Source organism: Rhamphochromis longiceps, linkage group LG4, assembly GCF_057381845.1.
Source record: "Rhamphochromis longiceps isolate RC_006_pf linkage group LG4, R_longiceps_female_GT1.1, whole genome shotgun sequence".
Lineage (NCBI taxonomy): Eukaryota > Metazoa > Chordata > Actinopteri > Cichliformes > Cichlidae > Rhamphochromis > Rhamphochromis longiceps.
Genome location: NC_140560.1, coordinates 30,378,083 through 30,397,676, shown reverse-complemented (window position 1 = coordinate 30,397,676; position 19,594 = coordinate 30,378,083). Strand labels below are relative to the sequence as shown.

Genomic DNA, 19,594 nt, shown 5'->3' with positions numbered 1-19,594 from the left:
ATTTGTTATCGAGACCAGGGGTAGTCAAACGCAGTAATAAACTGCTCTTTCTATTTATATGATAAATAAGTGGAGGGCTATGACCTTGAGATTGAAAGGAACATTTCAGCGCTGAGGATTATTTGGCATTATTTGGCAGAACGCTTTTCTCTAACAGAGGCAAGAGTGCCAAAAATCTTGTCTTTCTTGGTTTTAACCCAGAGAATATTTTGTCCTTCAGATAAAAGAAAAAAACATTCTCAACATCTATCTTTAAATTGCATGAGCTGCATGCAAATTTGTAAATTACTTGATGTCTTATCTCAGATTATTTGAACATAGCATTTACCTGCCCCTATCTTCATCCAGGACATTTACTTTACTCAGTGGATTAATCCCCTCGCAAGGTCAGGCTCTTTTAAAGTATTCTATTGCATTCTGGAGGTGGGGAGGGGTACACTGAGTCATTTTGACTCAAATCTATTACATGAGATCAATGAAAAGTTGAAGTGATGTCCTGCCTCTCGTGGCAAAAGAGAAAAGAGGTGAAAGGGTGAGATGTTCTTATGCATGTACAACTGATAACAGTGTGACCCGTATCGATTTTTATTTTCTGTTGAAGTGGGTTTATATCATTTATGTCTGTGCTTTCCTAATAAATTAGAACCTGACTTTGCAGGTCAAAATGCTTTACCTTGCCTGTACTCGCCTGAAAAAACCCCATCTAGAATGCATAAAGATGAATGGAACAATATGCTAAATGTACTGTATATTATGTTGACTTGCAAGACTATCCGCCTTACATGCTTCGTAAAACACTGGTTGCTGCTTCACTAGCTGCGCTAGTTGTCAGTTCCCTCCACCCTGCAGCCAGGCTGGAGCCGGCCTTGCAGCTGTCCACAATCCAGCATTACATAACAAGGCTGCATCACCAAACACCCCCCACCTACCCACCTCCCCAGCCACTTTGCAGTCTCTCCACCACGAAAATGTCACCCCGCTGAGGAATTTAGAAGAGGACAAACATGCAAACTCCTTCCTTCCAAGATTTGCATACCGAGGGCCAAGTTAATGTTCCAATGCAATGTTGGAATAGCTTCCTGATTCCCATGCACCCACAACTCCTTCACCTTTTAGATCTTGGCTTAAACAGACATGCAGTAAACTGCTGAAAAGCAGTCATGTGCGCTGAAGCTACACAGAAACCAACTGCATAGAATGGTTGATCTATTTTCCCGCCATGCCCCACTTGACCAGTGTATACTTTATCGTTATCTTATTAGTGGAGTGCATCGTTCTAGCACCGACCAGAGAAATTAAACCCTACTTGGATGCACGATGAAGATTAGAAAGTAACATTTCAAGATATGAATGTCTGTCGACGAATATCTACACGTTCTTCTACATGTCAAGACAAGCAACTGTAACAATATTTGATGTATCATAGTAAGCTTATAGAGCAGAGGACTTTTCTAAACTTAACACTGTACCACGTAACGTGTAACATAAAAAAGGGAATTCAAACTATGCCCAGTTTGTAGTTTCCTTGTGTTTTTATCAGTCTGGCCTTCTTTTCGCTCCAAAATTCTATCTTATGTACCTTCTACTCTATTTCACCAAGGACATGCATGATGCAGTCAAGCGCACACAGACATCCAACAGGAAAAAGCGCCTCAGACACATCAGTGCACCTCTCAGAAGAGACCATACTGCATCACATAGGTATCACTTGTAACTAAGTAACACTCTGATGATAAGCGTTTTCCACAGATAATTCAGGATATTCAAATATCTACTGTATTTTTTTTTCTTTTTTTGTTGATTCCAATCAGCCATCAGCCTTGAAAGTTTGTTATGAATAAAACACACAACCTGAGGTTTGAGATCATATTTTGTTTGTGACAAATATGTATGTTTTTTAAGGAATGTAAACTGCAGACTGGCTCCTTTATAGCTATTTTACTGGCACTATAAATGGAATTTGCAGTGGATTTTACATCTGAAAGTTCATAGATGTGTGTGCCTATGTGTTTGTTTGAAGGTCTGAATGAGAGTACTTTGTGTCTGTTCACATTCAGGGGAAATCCAATAATGGGGGGTAACAAATAACCTGCCTGCATGCTGTCAGTTGCTATGCAAGCTGAGTCTGATATGACAGACTGCAACTCTCCAGTGTGTCCCACCTCCATAATACTTCTATATCCACCAGAGACCCCATGGTGATCTGTAACAGACTGCAACAAGGCAGATATTATGCAGTAGCCTACTAAAAGCATGTAGAGTCACATTATATATAACATGAGGAAACTTGCCACTTTGACAGTGCAGGTTTGTGGAAGACAAGTTAATTAACCTCTAGTAATGGGAGCACTAATTAGGGTTGCGCGCCATTAAAAACATTAGAATGACACTATCCATTACTGAAGGAGCTATAAGAAGAAATGCGCATGCCCCGGCCAACGATCTAAATTTATATTGTGGGAAAAAAGTTTCAAAGGACACCAAATTCTACACACCATCAGTCCGACTTACTTTCACTTCCACATTTCTTACCCCTGTAACAAATTCCAATTTAGATACAACCTAAGGATAACTAATATTATTATAATATGGACCTTTACGGTAACCTAATATCAGGTTTTCAAAGTGACTGAAAGTGTCTCGACTGGTTTGACACTAAGCAGGAAAATCCACACATGAAAAACAAAATAAAGATGTTCTATGGAAACCTTAACGAACTTTTCGGCTTTATTCCCATAAGGCTATGAATTTTGACATTATGCCAAAGTTCTACGGGGCGCTGCAAAACTGAAAGCTGCTTAATTCTCATTTTTTATGGGGCATTTACGGAAACTCTGGAAGTCCGCACACACATTTTTACTGCCTGCCTTGCTTTACAGCTGTAGCACCGCCACTTTGCAAATTCTCCTTGTGTCACCTTGAGGATCGGTGACAATGAGAATAAGTGATCGCCAACCTTCATGATGCCGCAAGGTGTGTTTCCAGCTCCCTGACTTCTCTCCGCTGAATTATCACGGCTGCCACTCCCGATCCTTGGACTGCCGTGGTCCCTGTACCGTCCATTGGTGTAAACTCCCTCCGCCCCGTACCCCTGAGCGGCGGCCGACACCTCCAAGTACGTCCGGGTACCGGTCGGAGGTAGAGTGGCCGCATCGCCGGTGATCCCCGCAGCGTTGGTCGCGCCCTGAGCTGGCGGGGCGCTGATGGCAGGATCCAATAAATGTCCCGACACCCCATCTGAAGCGTGTACCCCTGCCATGATCCGCCGGTGTTACAGCAGAGCCCTCCCCGCCACAATGTAAAAACAACCCATTTTCTCAAACCACGGTGGACTTGCTGTCATCCGGGCGGCTCGTCTCCTTCACCGAATTACCGAGGCTGGTCCATCATCGGAGCGCACGGCAGCGTTGGTACTCGAGAGCCAGGCCGGTCAGACTGAACTGTCCTGGTGAAATAACAAGCAGACGGTGCACCCCACACGCGCGACGTCTCCCGCTTCGCTTTCTGGAAGCGCGTGCTCATAAAAAAAATGGAAATACAGACTTAAGATCGGGGTTTGAGGATGTCGCTCCTGTTTATCGCTTGCAGTTTCGTCTCCTTGCCCTGAAAAAAATCTGTTTCTCTCACCACGTCCGCTTCTCTAGACTCTGCGCGCATCGCCTCGTGCCAGCAACACTTTTGCAGTGCTTGCAAACTGGAGGAGATCTTCCCCTCTCAGGCATCCGCGGGACAAATTCAAGAACGTGAGAGCGCACTCGCATAAACGCGTGCGCACACGGACAAGTACGTGCACCACTCCATCAGTGTCGCGTGCGCAATCACGGCTCGATTCCTTGACGTGCACGCGCAGAGTCACTAAGCTTTGAAGCAAGCTCACCACGTTTGTGTGAGTGTTTTGGAATTTGGGATGAGCATTTTAACATTTCTACAGTTTTAATGTCTCAGCAGACATTTTTGTCAAAATAAGCGCTCGTAACTAACTCACAAACTCTCTCTGCCAAGCAGGCTGCAGTCTCCACCAGAGGACGCTCCAGGAAGCCTATTAAAGAATCCAGAAACATGGAACATGGAATAAAATGAAACATGGAAATAATACATAAAAATGTAAAAAAAATAATACATAAAAATGTAAAAAAAAAAAATCTTAAAAAATCTTAAAACTACTATTTAAAATACAGCGATTTACTCTAGCTCATTTTAGTGAAGATACACTTTATGAATTTCTTTATCAGTACCCATATGGTTTATTGCAAAATCCAATAGAAAAAAGAAAATACACCAACTTTTGAGGTCAAAAATAAATAAAAATTCATTTAAACAACATCAAACGTGGTCAAAACTTTAAAACAAACGAATCTAGTGAGAAAGGAGTGGGTGTTTTATAAAAAATTTATACCTGGGCCCTTGAGCCCACACTGTACTGGGGGATTTCACTTACATGATTTGGTCCACTGGTTCCCACAGAGGGTAGGGTCACCGCTGATGAATACCAGTTCTTCTGGGTGATCTTTTTAACCCTATGATGAAACATTTCTGTCCTGATGTGAATGCACTCATTCAGATGACACACAGAGATACTGAATGGTTGGGTTGAATATAGAGATTGTATAAATCGCAAGTTCCACCATAATAATCAAAACACCAAATAAGGGGAATATCTTTTAGAAGAATAATGTTCAATCAGCAGCATGCAGCAGGGATCCGGAGACTTATAAAATCAATACCCCAGGCACACACTGAAGCTGTGCAGGCAGGATGCTGTGGCTCAACATCTTAAATACTGTGTAACTTATCCCTTGGCATTATATGGTGCCAAAATTTCATCATCTGTTAATTTCCTGAGGTGGTGCAGACTGGAGCATACAGGTCAGTCCTGCAGCAGAAACTGTATGATAATGACCAGATCTAGCCTCAGAAACACAGCGTCCTATAATTTCCTGGGTGGTTTTTGGATATTCAGGGCAATAAAGTACATTTCCACATTTATGTACTTATTGTAGTTTAAATTAGTATGCTTATGATGTGCATATGTACACTGTTTAATTATTTCATGGTTTGCAGTTAAAGCTAATGCCAGAACTCTTGCTCTTTTTTAATGTCATATTATCACTCTTCATCTAGCATGCAAGGATGACCTTCCCAACTCTCCCTTTCCTACTTATGCACTAATTTAGGGATAATCAGCAGGAACAACAGAGGACACTGAGTATTCAGTGCTCATTTACAATATACTTAATATTCACAAAGTAAACTGAAAATACTCTTGTCACACAGCCACATACATACCACAAACTGAGCATCTGCTGACATTTCTGAGGTCAGATGAGAAAACCTACAACAATGAGGGGTGTGACATTCAGTGTCAGACCAACTCACATCATCACTTGAGCTATAGCCCTTGAGCTGGGAAAAGCAGCCTCCTTTATAACCCACTAAGAAGGCAAATCAAATCATGTCCAATCTGTATATGAAGAGACGTGTGCAGCAGAGAGCATGACTTATGCTCAGATTTGTGAAATGTGGCCAGACTTATCAGTGCAAAAGCATCTCTATATCGCGAGCAGATTTGGTTCTATATTTGGGTGGTTATCTTTTACATGAATGCTGCATACTGTGGAGAAATTATTTCTGCTAAATCACAACACCCACGGGAGACACACACAAGATTATTGTGAACAGTATACAATCATCAGATGTGTTCAAAGGGTATGAAGGTCTGTAGAAATTAAAGTTTTCATTCAGGATGCCTGTGTTTCTACTCGGCCTGAGACCACAACGCACCACCCTACAGCTTCTTCTCAAGGACAGGTAGGATGTGGCAAGGGGATGAGAGAATGAAACGACTGCTGATATAAATAGGCAGTGACTTTTTTAAAGAGGAGGCTAGAGGCTTCTACCCCTTTCTTCCCCTTATTCGCTCGTTGCTCTCTCTCCTTTCCCTTCGCGATCTCTGAGGGTCATGTATTATGCATTCTCAGAAATTATTTAGCAAAAATCCTGCTTTTAAAAGCTTCCCCACCCACCCCGGCTGTCTCACTTTAATGTGAAAAGGCCTCAGACGACCGGTCTCCAAACTCAAGCGATAGTTCAAAAGAATTTCCAAGATGTGACCGCAGTCAGTCTTTTTAAAGGGGCATTATACACCCACATTAACTGTATGTTAGATTGAGCTGTGATATACTTCTTTACTCACTATGGGCATCAAGGCCCAATGAATTACCACATCAGAATCACGGGAACTAAATAAACATTATTTTGTTTGACTGAGAGTAAAATGAGCTAAAATAACTGTGAGCAAGAAAGAGAAATACAGAGCAGGCTGCATCAGCAGTTTTAAACATTGAAATGGCAGTGATGCTCTAAAATAACACCTTGTTGTTTTCTATTGAGGTTTGTTATAGTTTCCTGTGGCAGGATGTCAGCCATAGCTGTATACAGTAAGGCGCTGCTCCCTGCTGTTGCAGTAGCTGCCAGGTTCAGGCCAATGAAATCGCCGTTGCCGTACCTGCAAGCATCTAACGGCTCTCTCCTCCCTGAGTGCCGGGAGGAGTCGCCTTCTCAGAGATTTAAATGAAACCACAAGAGCAAGGCATATATTAGTATATGGTGAGAAATGAGAACTCTAAATATCAGCGATGACTGTCTATAGAGGAAGTTCACGATGTTCACAGATGGGGAGTGGAGGGTGTGTCTTCCTGATCTTTGTCACCACTTCCTGTGCTAGCACATGTGATAATTGGTTAATCAGGAATCGAAACCACAAATAAAAGAATGAACATTAGAAACGCTTTTTAGAACTGTGCTTTTTTTTTTTCTTTTTTTTTTTCTACACACTAATTGTGCACTTCCAATTGATTTTTTTAAGGACAAAGTCAAAAGAGAGATAAGTCAGATAACTAGCCAGCTGAAATGCCAATGACCAAGCTTCATGTCAACTACACACTACACAATCTTAAAGTGACGCTGTTGTGTTGACAAACTCATCAAACTGACAGATGGAAAAATAAACAGCTGGCAGCATATTTAAAACATGTTTGTGGTAGTTCCCACGACAGGGCGAGGAGAGACTGGGGCAAGTTAGGCAGAGGACCATTTGTGTTATTTTTGCCATGTATGTAGATGTTTCTTGCATATTTTCACACACTGTTCTGCAAAGTGAAGATTCTTTCTCCAGAGGTAAACAGCCAGCTTACATCTTACTGTATAGATAACTTGCACAGACTACAATGATTGCTAATTCATGACTACAACAATTATAGAAAGAGTACCATGTGTGCAGAAGTTTACATAAAATGCTAAAAATGGAAAATGTGGACTGTCAACTAGTTCAACTTTTTGACTAATGTTGCACTTGCTCACCCGAGGCAGCATGGATGTACAGCTTGCTGCTTCTTGTATCTCAGCTCTAAACATTTCTTGGTTAAGATTACTTCTCTACAACAACATCTTTTGATCTGCTACGAAGGCAGCGCTGTTGATGCCTGATCAGCTATCAGTTGCATCAGTGTGCGAGCTGAAGTGAATGATACACATCTTTTGGCTAGAATAAAGTCAACCTTAAAGTCGTCTTTGACGCCTGAGCTTCCGATGCATCATCAACTTCACTTTCACAATCTGAAGAACTGACTTCATTGCTCATGAAGAAGAGTTTCTTGCTCTGCGGTGATCTATTATCAGATGTGTTTCTCATCTTCAGTTCACTAGCCTTTACTATATGTCTATTTGTAGTGCTTGTCAAAACGTTGCAGATACCCATATCATTATGTGCATTGTAGTGATGTAGCAATTTGATGACCAGCTTTGTTCACAAAGTATTAAATCAGAAGATCATTAGATAATGACTCCTCTGAATAATGGGGGAAACTGAGCTCAATGTAACCCACTGACAGTGGCCTAATCTTGGCCCCATTTTGAGGACAATTTTTTATGATTTAATCTTAGACAGTAAATAATTGAAATACTCTTTGTACACAGCATAATGATTACGCTGCCTGATAATGTGAATAGAAGCAACAATGGACAAGAAAGTCTTTTACCTTATCAGGTGAAATCAACCCATGCAGTATTTTTTTTCTTTTGGCAATTCTGCTATGTGCTTCAAAAGAAAAAGCTGTACTTTTTATCCATCATAGGCACAAGACAAGAACCTCTTAAGACAGATTATTGAAAATGTGGATATGGATACAGGTTCTGAAGAGAACATCCTATATACATCAACAGCATGCATGCCAGGAGTGAATCAGACATCAGTGTACCAGGATCTTCAGAAATGGTATTCAGACAGGAAAAGGGCATGCTAACAGTAGCAAAGAAGTGAAGGTGACAGGGATGGAAGGGGCGGGATTACCAGAAGATAGGTTACCAAATATACAGGACACCTAAAAATACCTGAATATCCCACAGGCCAATGGGAGCCATTATTTAGATGCAAAAAGATCTTTTGCACTATGACCATATTTGTATGTGAAAAGAAGCCAGCTCAGTGCTATGAATAAGACCCCAGCCATCAACACGTACACCTTTCCAGTGAAAAGATATCAGTCTGCATGAATAAGCTTTGTTAATAATCTACACTTTTTCAATTGAAATTTAGCAACAAGCACTGGCCGTTTTCTGATCCTGTGGACTCTGCTGACATCTAGTGGTGGCTCTTTATTTTGGTTCATAAAAGTTAGAATAAAGATAGAGATATTAAAGTACAGAATATGGCTAACAGCTGCTTCTTTGAAAAGTTTCTAGTTTTGTTTAATTTTAGCTGACTGTCCTCAAATGATTTGCTGTTAAAATCATGAATTCATGCTTTTTATTATATGTGTCATGAAATTTGTCATCCTCATGTTAGGCTCACTTAGGACATCACAGAAAGGAGACACAGTGACAATTTACAAGGTCAAGATATATATATATATATATATATATATATATATATATATATATATATATATATATATATATATATATATATATATATATATATATATATATATATATTTATTATGTCCTTAACTCAGAAAGTGTGCTAACTTATACCTATGTGTATAGTTACACAACTATAGATGGAAAATAAACTATCATCCTTTCATGAGCAGAGCAGAATCAACTTTTTGGGATTTCCTCACCTGGATGACTGAGCACACATCGAAGCATCAGGAGATAACCACACCTTAAAAGTATATTATTTTTCGGTTGACCTACAAAACAGTCTGCGCCCTCAAAACTGACATATCATATATATTTTATTACTTTCATTGCAAATGGACACAGCATAATTACTGTAGCCTAATTATAAAAGCATAATTTCATATATCTCACTTTCTCTATCTTCAGTATTTATTAATTTATTTAATTGTATCATTTTGGGGGGAATTCTTCTTCTGTACACCGCTACAGTGAATTTGAAATCAAACAATATTGCATTATGCAGCCATTATAATGCCTAATTCCCTTAACTACGAGGTTCAGTACTAATTGGGTAAAATATAGTTTTTAAATAAGGATTGTTTTTTTCAATATTTGATAAAAAATCCTTTACAATTAATGACTGCCTGAAGACCACGATCAATGGTTATCATCAAATGCCGTGTCTTCTTTAACATGTTCTGCCGGGCCTTTGCTGCAGACGCCTCCAGTCAACGTTCAGTTTTGTCTACAGTAACTAAGCATGCTTCACTGGGTTGTGACTTCAAATAATATCCAATTTCTATCAATATCTGTCGGTTTTGCAGGATTTGGAAAACTAATCAGAAAGTAAAGCCCTGTACATTAAACTTATGGACCTACCTGCAGTTGTTCTATAGTCCCTTCTGTACTGTAAATTATTTTAGGCCCAATTTCTACAGGAAAACTTCTACTTGAGTCTGTTGAGTCTTCATATGCAAAATCAAGCCTTTGCGCTATAATAATAGTTTGTTTGTTTATTTGTTTAAATAAAAAGCAATAGAAAAAAAATGGGCAGAATGTGGTTAAGTTTTACTGAATTCCATGGAAAATAATGTATCTCTTATCTAGGCATGACACAAACCAGATAAGTGACAATTTAGCAAAAAACCACACAAAGCCACGTTTCCTGCCTCCACCAGATGGCAGAAACGAGCTGATATATAGATTCCCAGCATGTGAAATAATTTCCTTTCAAATAGAGGAAGACACCAGGGTGGATCTAGAGATATTTTCTTAGGGTGGCATGGAAATGAGATGGGGTGGCCAACTCAAAGCCATTTCTTTACACATTGGTGTTACATTCTGTAATATGTATCAAATACGGTTTAAATACAAATGCAGCAAGTATGCACATCATTCATATAGACATAGTCTATAACTTTCTTACTGGCTTTGGCCCAAATAATATTTCAGTTACATAAAAATGCCAAATTTGATTTTATGTACTGTATAGCCTATATAATAAATAAGCATGTAGCTAAATAAGTGTGAAATCCAGAAAGCTACACGTGAGATGGATCAGTAAAAAGTCTTTAGTAATAATCAAATTGTTACACCAAATGTCAGAAATCTGCACTTTCATGAAGAAACGGGTGTATTTTTCCAACAGAAATTTAAACCTCATTTTTCATGATTTACTGGGTTACGTAAGACTCACCTTCATAGCATTTCCAGTGTAACAATCAACCACCTGTGTTGAAATCTCAAATGTTATTGATTCAAATTGTGCTCAGGGACAATTAGAGGTGTCAGTTGCTGCTAAAAGCAAGAAAATAAAGCAATTTTGGTTGCTATGCAAATTATATTATGCAACATATTCAGTTTTAGTATCTATAAGTCAACGTTAATTGCAGCTAGGCTCAAAGTATTAATTCTAGCTTATTTTAATAACCAGTATTGTCATATGCAAAACTATGGTGGCACTGGGGATGGGACATTCTAGGCCTGCCCCAGATCAGGGGTGATCTGACTTTTGACAAATGGTCTATTATTTTTCCAATAAGCTTTCCGTTTCTATACTATTTAGAGTTGATCATTCAAAATAACTGAATGTGAATCTCATGTTTTTAATTGTATTTATCGTTGGCCCAATGCCACGTATTTTTTCATTGTGCAATATGAAAAGCATTTTGAATTCTCCATGCTCCAGTTTGCAAGCCTGTTAACACCGTTGGAAAACAGCTTAACATCATTCAAAAGCTTCACAGGCAGTGTGGGTGAATTATAATTTATGGTAGGAAACAACTGCCTGGCGGAGAAACGTGTAAAACTTTAAATCACAGTGGTATGCTTCGTGCAATAGTCAATATATTCATGCAAATAGCTAGGCATGTACTTTTAAAGTACAGTTTTTTAGTCGTTTAATTCAATGTCAAGAATCAAGATTCTTTGGCGATGACTTCAGCTCACATTCTTAATCTGGCATAAATTACTTTGATTTGTTTTCTCCATATGGAAGGCCTCATCGAATATCGATTAGTCCATCACTTTGATATCATGTTGTACTGCATATTATTACATATTACTTGTTTTACTCTGTATATTTGCACATACAAAACATATTTAGCACAAGACATTTAAAATTCAAAGTATTCCTACAGATTGAATTCAAATTATTTATAAAACTTTATTTCCTTCTTTTCAACCCAACAGCTTTTTCGCTTGGAAAACTTCCAAGTCATAAACCCAAACCACAAACAGGGTACGTACATAAAACAGCACACAGCGCCATCTATATCGTTAAAAAATACACAGACTACAGTGAAACAAAGCTCAGAAGTGATGATAATGAGAGACATAGCACAAGACTGTCCATGTAGCTTGAGATTTCTAAAACAGGAAAGAAAGTGAGGCAAAAGAAAAAGTTTTGTTTTTTTTAAAAAAAGGAAAAGAAATATTTCAAATACTGTTGTGTTTACTGGACAAACACAGAACTACACCTTTAATTTCCAGTTGCCGTGCATCCTTTTTCAGTTGCTACTTATGGTCAACGGGGGACTTCTTATCTGACGGAGAGAGTATTGTACGGTCATGCAAAAGGTTACATTCAATTTGGGAGTGCCAGTGAAACAACAATAATAATAATAATAATAAAATACAATTAAGATAGAGAAAATAAATTCATATATTTCGTATACATAGATCTCTTCTTTTTGGCTTATACATCAGTTAAGCAAAGTGATTCATTCCTGAGATGCAAGACAATTATTTTTTATGTGTGTGTGGACGGGTGGGGGAAATCAAAAGTCAGGTAAAGAAACAGACTGACACAGTTCAACATCCTAGAATCCTAAACATGACCCAGCAGCTTGTGAGTATGTGCAAGCATTCGAAGTCTGCACTCGTTCATAGATGCAAAGAAAAAAAATTATATATATATATATATATATATGCACTGAAAGGCAGAAAAGTCACAAGGGAGCAGAACAGCCTCAAATATTCAGGCATTAACAATCAGACGTGACACTTCATGATTCCGGTGTTTTCCAGGTGAGCAGTTTCAAGCATAAAAACAGCCAACAGAGTTAGCCTGTGCAGCAAGGGATCGTCTTCACAAAAAATAATGCAGATTAAAAGAAGAAAAACTTCTGACCGTACCTACTGGTGAGAATGTGGTGCAGAAAACAACAAGAGAATCATTAACAGAGACTGTCAGTGGAATAATGCGAGGTAGCACTGATGAGGGGCACAGAGGGACCTGAGAGGACAAGCAGGCAGCACTGGGTAGATGCTCAGATTTGCATTTCAGGTACAAACAGAAGAAAAAGTAGCCCTGTGAGAGCAAGGGAGGTACATAATTCTCCCCTCCTTTCAGCTGGTGAACAAATCAGAAACAAATACACCTTAAATTTGTGCATGTGTATCTTTGAAGCGTGTGTGCTGTCAGTGAGCAAAGAGTCACTCTGCCTTTAGGTTAGTGTATATGGGTTTGAAAAAAAAACTCTCCAGAGCAGTGACTCGGATTATGTTGTTGGGAGCAAAATCAAAACTTTTCATCAAAGTTTCTCTTTTTTCTTTCTTTTTTTTGTCAAAGGGCAAGTTCAATGTCACTAATAAAATACTAATAACCCATTTACAAAGAAGAAAATATAAAATAAAAACATTCAACTTCTAAAATAACTTCATACAGTAGCATATTTAAAAAAAAAAATCAGTTTAAAATCAATTGAAAATGCATGCACTATGTGAGTGACCATTACTTCTTTTTCATAACATTGTAACATTAGAGGTTTTGCATTATACTTTCTTTTACAAACACTGATTACACAAATAAAAACAATATGAAGTCACTGGCATGCATGTTTTCATGCTGGAAAGCAAAAAAAAAAAAAAAAAAAAAAAATCGCAACCATTATGAACATTTCACATTATAGCAATCTGAAAAAAAATGAGAGAGACCAATGGAATTAAACCATGTCGATGTGAGTAGGGCAAGTTGCTGGGCAGGGCTCATTTGGTTTTGTTGCGAGTTAAACGGTCAAAGGTCACGACTGCTGGCCACTCCACTGGCTCTCTACAGGCCGCCGGAGAAGCTCTTCTACATGCCTCGCTACGTCCATGGTGTCATCTAGGTCAAAGTCTCCATCTGCATCCAACATAGAGTCAGCCCTGCCACAGGAAATAGATAGAGGCCACTCACACAAGCTTTCGGCATAACGGCAATCAAACAGCAGGAGATACAAGAAACTCCTTGCATGCACAAAATTGGGACACGGAAAAATGTTGTAAACTCACATAGCTGGATATATGCCATAGGCGTGAGGGTGACTGACAGGTGCTGGAGAGGCACCTTGATCCATGTAAGTTGGATTCCCACTTGCTGGGTCTGGATTGGCTGTGGCAAACCTGAAAACAACCAAAACACCACATTTTGGTAATGAACAAAGTACATATACATCTCTGAATGTATCTACACATAGACACAAGGAAAAAAAAGAAGAAAAGAAAACAACAACCCCCCATGAGCCTGTGTTCAGTAGTTGCCTAAGCAACGATCCTCAGCATGATTTTCAGGCCTTCTTGTATCATTATGGCCGTTTTCTATATCTGCAGGTGAACCAACTGTGGAGAAAGGCAGGGAGCGTGCCTTGCTAACTAACAAGCCTAACTCTTATGATCAGCGGAAGACGAGCTCGCGCAGGAACCCAGGCCGCGCTTAATTGGCCTCCTCCAACTGTAACAGCTAGCTAATAGCTGATCTGAATTCATGGCCCAGTATTTTGTGATTAACTCTAAATTGTGCTTTACAGAATAAAATGCTGGGTGGATGACAACGAGAAAAGAATGGAGAGGAAACGGTGATGGAAGGACACGAGAAAAAGAGAGAACAGGAAGCCGGACACTTACTCAGGCACAACTTGTTTGATCTGTGGTTTCACGTAACCGTCAACTGCTTTAGCTTTGAAACAGACAAGCACAGGCAGACAGAATAAGTAATGGCTCGATGTGATCATCATTCAGTAATGAAGGCTTCGCAGCTGTGAGATTCAAATTTGAAAGTAACAGTGTGCTCAGAAGGACGCTTACAGAGAGGCGGAGTGTAGTATTTGGAGAAAACCTCATCCTTGGGTCTGTCAGGGTAGAGGAATAGAAGGTGGTTGAGATCACTAATGCGGTCAGCCAGAGAGCGAATGGTAAAGTCTTTGGTTGTGTAGGGCATAAGGTTCCAAACCATTCTTTCACCTGCGAAAAAAAACAGCAACAAAAGAAAAACTGAATGGGATTCCTTTATTTCTCTGTGGCTTCTGTGCTTGTTAGAAAGAGGCCCGTCTGATGAACGGTGTGGTTTAAAAAACAAAAATGGAGAAATTTTGTGTTTTGCATGCTTTACCTGCTTTGTTAGGATTTTCTGCCACCCAGGCAATTGTAATTCCTCCAATTTCAGAATCACTAAAGCGCAGGAGGAAGGTACCGTTGGGTTTAGACATGAGCATATCCTGAGCTTGCTGCTTGTTCACAAAGCCCAGGATGGCTCTAAAAATAGAGGAAGAGAGACATTAATAAAAAAAAAATTAAAAAAATAAAATAAAAATTGTGCCTCGTTCTTGTCCCTCCTCATTTTGAATCTTTTGAAACTGAACAAAAACCCTCAGCAGTTTCCTTACCCATCATTCCAGTGTGGTTTCAGATGCTTTTTTGTGAGTTCCATCACACCATCAAACCACTGCCAAAATGTGAAGTTCCTCCCTGGCAAGCTTTCCTGTAAAGGGGCATAGTTTGGGGAAATTTTTTTTTAAAAACACATGAAAAACAAACAAACAAAAAAAAAACCCCAGACTGAACTGACAACTGTTAAAATGTTTTTAGATGACCCAATTCAGTCTATAATAATGAAAATCTCCTCAACCGCTGACAGTAATCACAGTTCTCTTTATGATTTTAAAATTTGTGCAGCTGTACACGTCTCTGGGTAAAGTTCTGCATATTTCTATAACCTATACTTACATCTCTGGAGTGATTAAAACTTAATGTTCCTGTAATCTAATAAGACCCGTGGCCTGTGGTGAATCTGAGTGCATTTTCTGAATCACAAGCTACTTAGAAGCAGAAAATGAGGCTTTCAGCATTTTTTTTTCCTGTGCGGATAAACAAGCCCATTAAACCGACCTACACTTAGGTGGGTAAGTATTTGGACAATGACACAATTTTTGTCATATTACCACTGTGCACCAGCACAGTAGGTTTTAGATAAAACAATCAAGATTTGACTGAAGTCTTTCATGTTGAATTAAAGGAGTTTAACAAAACATATTGCATTAACTAATTAGGAAGTACAGCAATTTTGATATATAGTCGCTCATTTTCAGAGGTTCAGTTATATCAGAGATAAATTTATTAAACCCCTTGAACTGCTGCAAATGGAGCAAGAAATATTTCTATGTATGAATAACAGCGCAATAGTAAATCCTTTCATGAAGAACAAGTATGTGGTTCAAATGACTAACTGAACTTTGCCTGCAGGCGTTTTAAAAATGCATGAAGTGCAGCACGACAGAAATCTATACTTTCAAGCTAAAACAGATATATGGAATACTCTTCATAAAAGCTGTGTGCATGTATAGAGACGAACAGGATCATGAGTAAGAAAGAGGCCGTTTCTAACCCTGTTAAACTGTGACCAGGTCATAGTCATGCTCCGGTAGTCATCAGGGTTGTTGCTGGAGCTGCTGAAGGCTTTTTGAGCCAGAAATACCAAGTTCTCCTCCGACAGACCTCGATTACTTTGCACCTCTGCCTTGTACTTCATGTTGATGACCTCACACAGCTGAGGCCAAAGCACCTTATCTGGCACGAGGAAAGGCACCCGGCCCTGCAACACACGAAGAAAACGGCAAAGAATTTTCACTCACATCACACAGACACAAAACATAAGTGACACACACGTTATGCCTTTGCATAAACATTTTTTTTTTAAAGAAAAAAAAATTTAATATTTAATAATTGCATTAAAAACCTAAATTTAAAACAGATTTAAACATGCATTTGTGTTTCAGTTCCGGGCTGCACGTGTTACATTACATCTAAAGAACTATCAATTATTTTGTAAGAGCTAAACTATTTAAACATGTGCACACTTCAGAAATATTTGATTCAAGGCCTTTCCCAGTTAACGCAGTACTTCTGCATTAGGATACAAAAATATCACTAAGCTGAATAATTATTTAATGCTTGTTCCAGGAAGGTTTGCATTGCATGCAATATCTCTGAAACATTTACGTACCGGCTCTGCAAAAGCGTTGTCCCACAATACAGTTGCAGTGGCATTATTGTCTTGGCTACCATGAACAATCACCACTACAGGAAGTGATAATGTCTGTTCAGAGAAAGAAAGGAGGAAATTGCAAAAGTAAATAATGCACTTACAGCACAATAAAACATTTCTTGCATTTCATACATTTTTTTTTAAACATGATAAAAACAACAGGGAAAAAGACAGAAGGAACAAGTGGGAGTACTCGAGCCAGATTCTTACTTGCAGCATGTGCATGCACGCACACACATGCATATATATATATATATATATATATATATATATATATATATATATATATATATATATATATAGATATATCGATCTATCTATCTATCGATCTATCGATCGATAGATCGATAGATAGATCGATAGATAGATAGATAGATAGATAGATATAGTTCTTTTTTTTAAGTGTGATTTAAAGTATAGTGTTTTTTATTCATTAATTTGCCTACATCCTCTTACCTTCACTTGAAAGACAAGCTCATTGCTTCCAACACTAAACTGGGACTCAAACAGAATGGTGAATTTCTCTTCTGTGACAGATTCTGCTCCTCGTCTGTCCGATCGCTTGATCCTCTTTAAAGACTGCATGATAAATGATGTGCAAGAACAAATGGTATGTATTAACTACGCAGTTAGGCTTATAAGCGTCACACACAGTCAGTACATGCATGCAGATTATCGGGATCATATGTGAATAATCCTTGGAGGGCTCTGGAGATTGTTGCTAACAACATTAGTGACGAAGAGAACTTCACTGAAGCTGCAGGCCGATCCTCCAAAGGACTACTGTTCACAATTTTAATCCAAGGGAAAAAATGCTATATGGGACATAATGATTGGCAATTACTTCCCTTATATAAGCGGCTGAGCAACTCTCCTGTATAGACCCAAGACAATCACATATTTACCTGTTTCGGGTATAGTGCAGCAAAAGAAGGCAAATAGCAAGGCGCTATTATTTTAGATTAAATGTTAAGAGACTTTTTGTATAGAAGGAACAATGGCAATACTACTTCAGCTTTATGGTTTTTTTTTATTTTTATTTTTTACATGGAAATAATAATCTTCACTAATAGCTCATACTTACCATGTTCCTGAAGTGGGCGCTCAGAGTGCCCGTAGTCTGGTGGTACTCCATCACACAGTTATTGTTAAGAATTTCACCACTGCTATCACTGAAACACAGAGACAATAAAGTTAGATGTTATCTACAAATGCATGTTTACACAGCAGGAGCTTTTTGTTTTGTATGGAGGGAGTGGTTGGTAGGTGTGTGTGTGTAGGGGGGGTATTGCGTGCATAATTGGCAGGTTTAACTACCACCATTAGTCTTCTCTAAACACTAAACACAAGTATGGCAGGTTCAGGGCTGTTTTCTTGTTGTCTTTCCTTGTAGCCTGCATGTTTTTATTTCTTCCTGGAAATTAGTGGGTGGAGACAACCTGGATAGAAACCACACCTGAGCAAGTTGGGCTCAGGAGACTATTAAGCTGCCTAGCAAGACCATCTTGCTCACTTTCTATCTCTTCGATTTCCTCACTAACCGGCGGAGCTATGTCGTGCTTTTTGGTTTTACATTCATTCACTACTCACTTCCTCAGACACTGCCTACATACTAAATTACTGACATGCGCACACTGCTGGTTTGTTGAATTGGTTTGTTAAATGCAGTTACGGTACAAAACGCTTAGCATTACTAGACTACACTTCATGTGGCGTCCCTCTTTAGTCACATGCTTTTGAGCGAGACGTTGTGGCAGAAGTCTCTCGACAAGTGGTTTAGATGAGACGCAGCAGATGTATGTAGATTTGCTCTGTAGATTTTGCTAAGATGTAGCCGCTCAGCCACTTTCCCACTAGCTGCCTGGCAGACCTACAGTCTTGTAAGGTTTCTATTAGTTAGGAGGAATGTGGAACGAGGCTGTGGAACAGGCTAAATGCGGATTCTGTGTCCACACCATAGATTCCTCTTAGACATTGTTCAAGTTCCAGCCATGTTTCTGTGGTGAGGTCTCGGAACACACTAGGCCAGAGTTCACCATGGGATCTCGTAATCTCGGAAGAAAACCAAACCGCTTATCTTAATTGCGCTATGGTAACTTATTGCAGTGTTATCTCTCTCTCTGTCAAGGAAGATGGAATGCGAAAAGTTGAGCGTTTAAAAAAAAGGGGATGTATGTATATGCTGTATGAATGGGTGAATGAAGCATGTTGTATAAAGCTCTTTGAGTGACCAGCAGAAAAGCACTAGTCCATTTGCACCAATGCACCAAACTTACTTTCTTGTGTTTTCATTTTTCAAGAGGGCCTTGGCTTGCTGTTCACTGATGATGGTAGCTTTGACTTGTGGGGGATTCATGTGTACGTTCAGCTTGCCTCCCACTAGAAGGCGCACTGTAGCGGCAAACTTAGTTTGGGTTTTAAGGACCTGTGGAGGTTGTTTCTCAATGATGAATGTGCTGTGGATAGAAGAGTGACAGTTAGAGTGTGACATATGTCTTTATCATCAGATACCTACTGCCACTATATGCACATCTTAAAGCGACATCCAACCACCCGTCCATTTAATTAACGGGTTGTCAAATAACAGCTCTGGTAGTATGTATCAGTGTCACATGAACAACCAACAGTGTACGTGAGGAAATCTTGGGGTTTGCAAATATGTCAGTGTCAAATTCCATCTGTTCCAAGCAAAAGCAAAATAGATCAGTATCATTGTTGTTTAGTGAACTTTAGTACAGCTGCACAGGTTATTGCAGATTATAAGCTCTACTTCGGTCTTAAATTGTTGCTGAGTATTTGCAGCTTCAACTGAAACAATTGTTTAGGAAACAGTTAACTTTCCATTCCAGTTGTGCAGGTTATGTACACAATTTTCAACTGTGGATTTTTTAA

The 19,594-nt window shown here is 39.1% G+C and overlaps 2 protein-coding genes across 4 annotated transcripts in view; both read right to left on the bottom strand.

Moving 5' to 3' along the window:
- LOC146671994 (inactive phospholipase C-like protein 2) overlaps positions 1-3,749 on the bottom strand; it is a 74,399-nt gene extending 70,650 nt beyond the window's left edge. The window contains exon 1 of the mRNA XM_085404438.1: positions 2,957-3,749. Within this exon, the coding sequence (XP_085260564.1) occupies positions 2,957-3,259 (303 nt within the window). The 5' untranslated portion in view covers positions 3,260-3,749. The remainder of the gene's footprint in view (positions 1-2,956) is intronic.
- A 7,797-nt stretch (positions 3,750-11,546) lies between these two features.
- Positions 11,547-19,594, bottom strand: part of stat5a (signal transducer and activator of transcription 5a) — a 51,574-nt gene continuing 43,526 nt past the window's right edge. For all 3 annotated transcript variants that reach the window (XM_085404439.1, XM_085404440.1, XM_085404441.1), the window contains 11 exons: positions 18,979-19,158; positions 17,787-17,874; positions 17,159-17,281; positions 16,661-16,753; positions 16,043-16,249; positions 15,045-15,139; positions 14,771-14,913; positions 14,467-14,622; positions 14,287-14,338; positions 13,675-13,785; positions 11,547-13,548 (listed from right to left, as the gene is read on the bottom strand). In XM_085404439.1, coding sequence (XP_085260565.1) covers positions 13,425-13,548; positions 13,675-13,785; positions 14,287-14,338; positions 14,467-14,622; positions 14,771-14,913; positions 15,045-15,139; positions 16,043-16,249; positions 16,661-16,753; positions 17,159-17,281; positions 17,787-17,874; positions 18,979-19,158 — 1,372 coding nt within the window. In that variant the 3' untranslated portion in view covers positions 11,547-13,424. The remainder of the gene's footprint in view (positions 13,549-13,674; positions 13,786-14,286; positions 14,339-14,466; positions 14,623-14,770; positions 14,914-15,044; positions 15,140-16,042; positions 16,250-16,660; positions 16,754-17,158; positions 17,282-17,786; positions 17,875-18,978; positions 19,159-19,594) is intronic.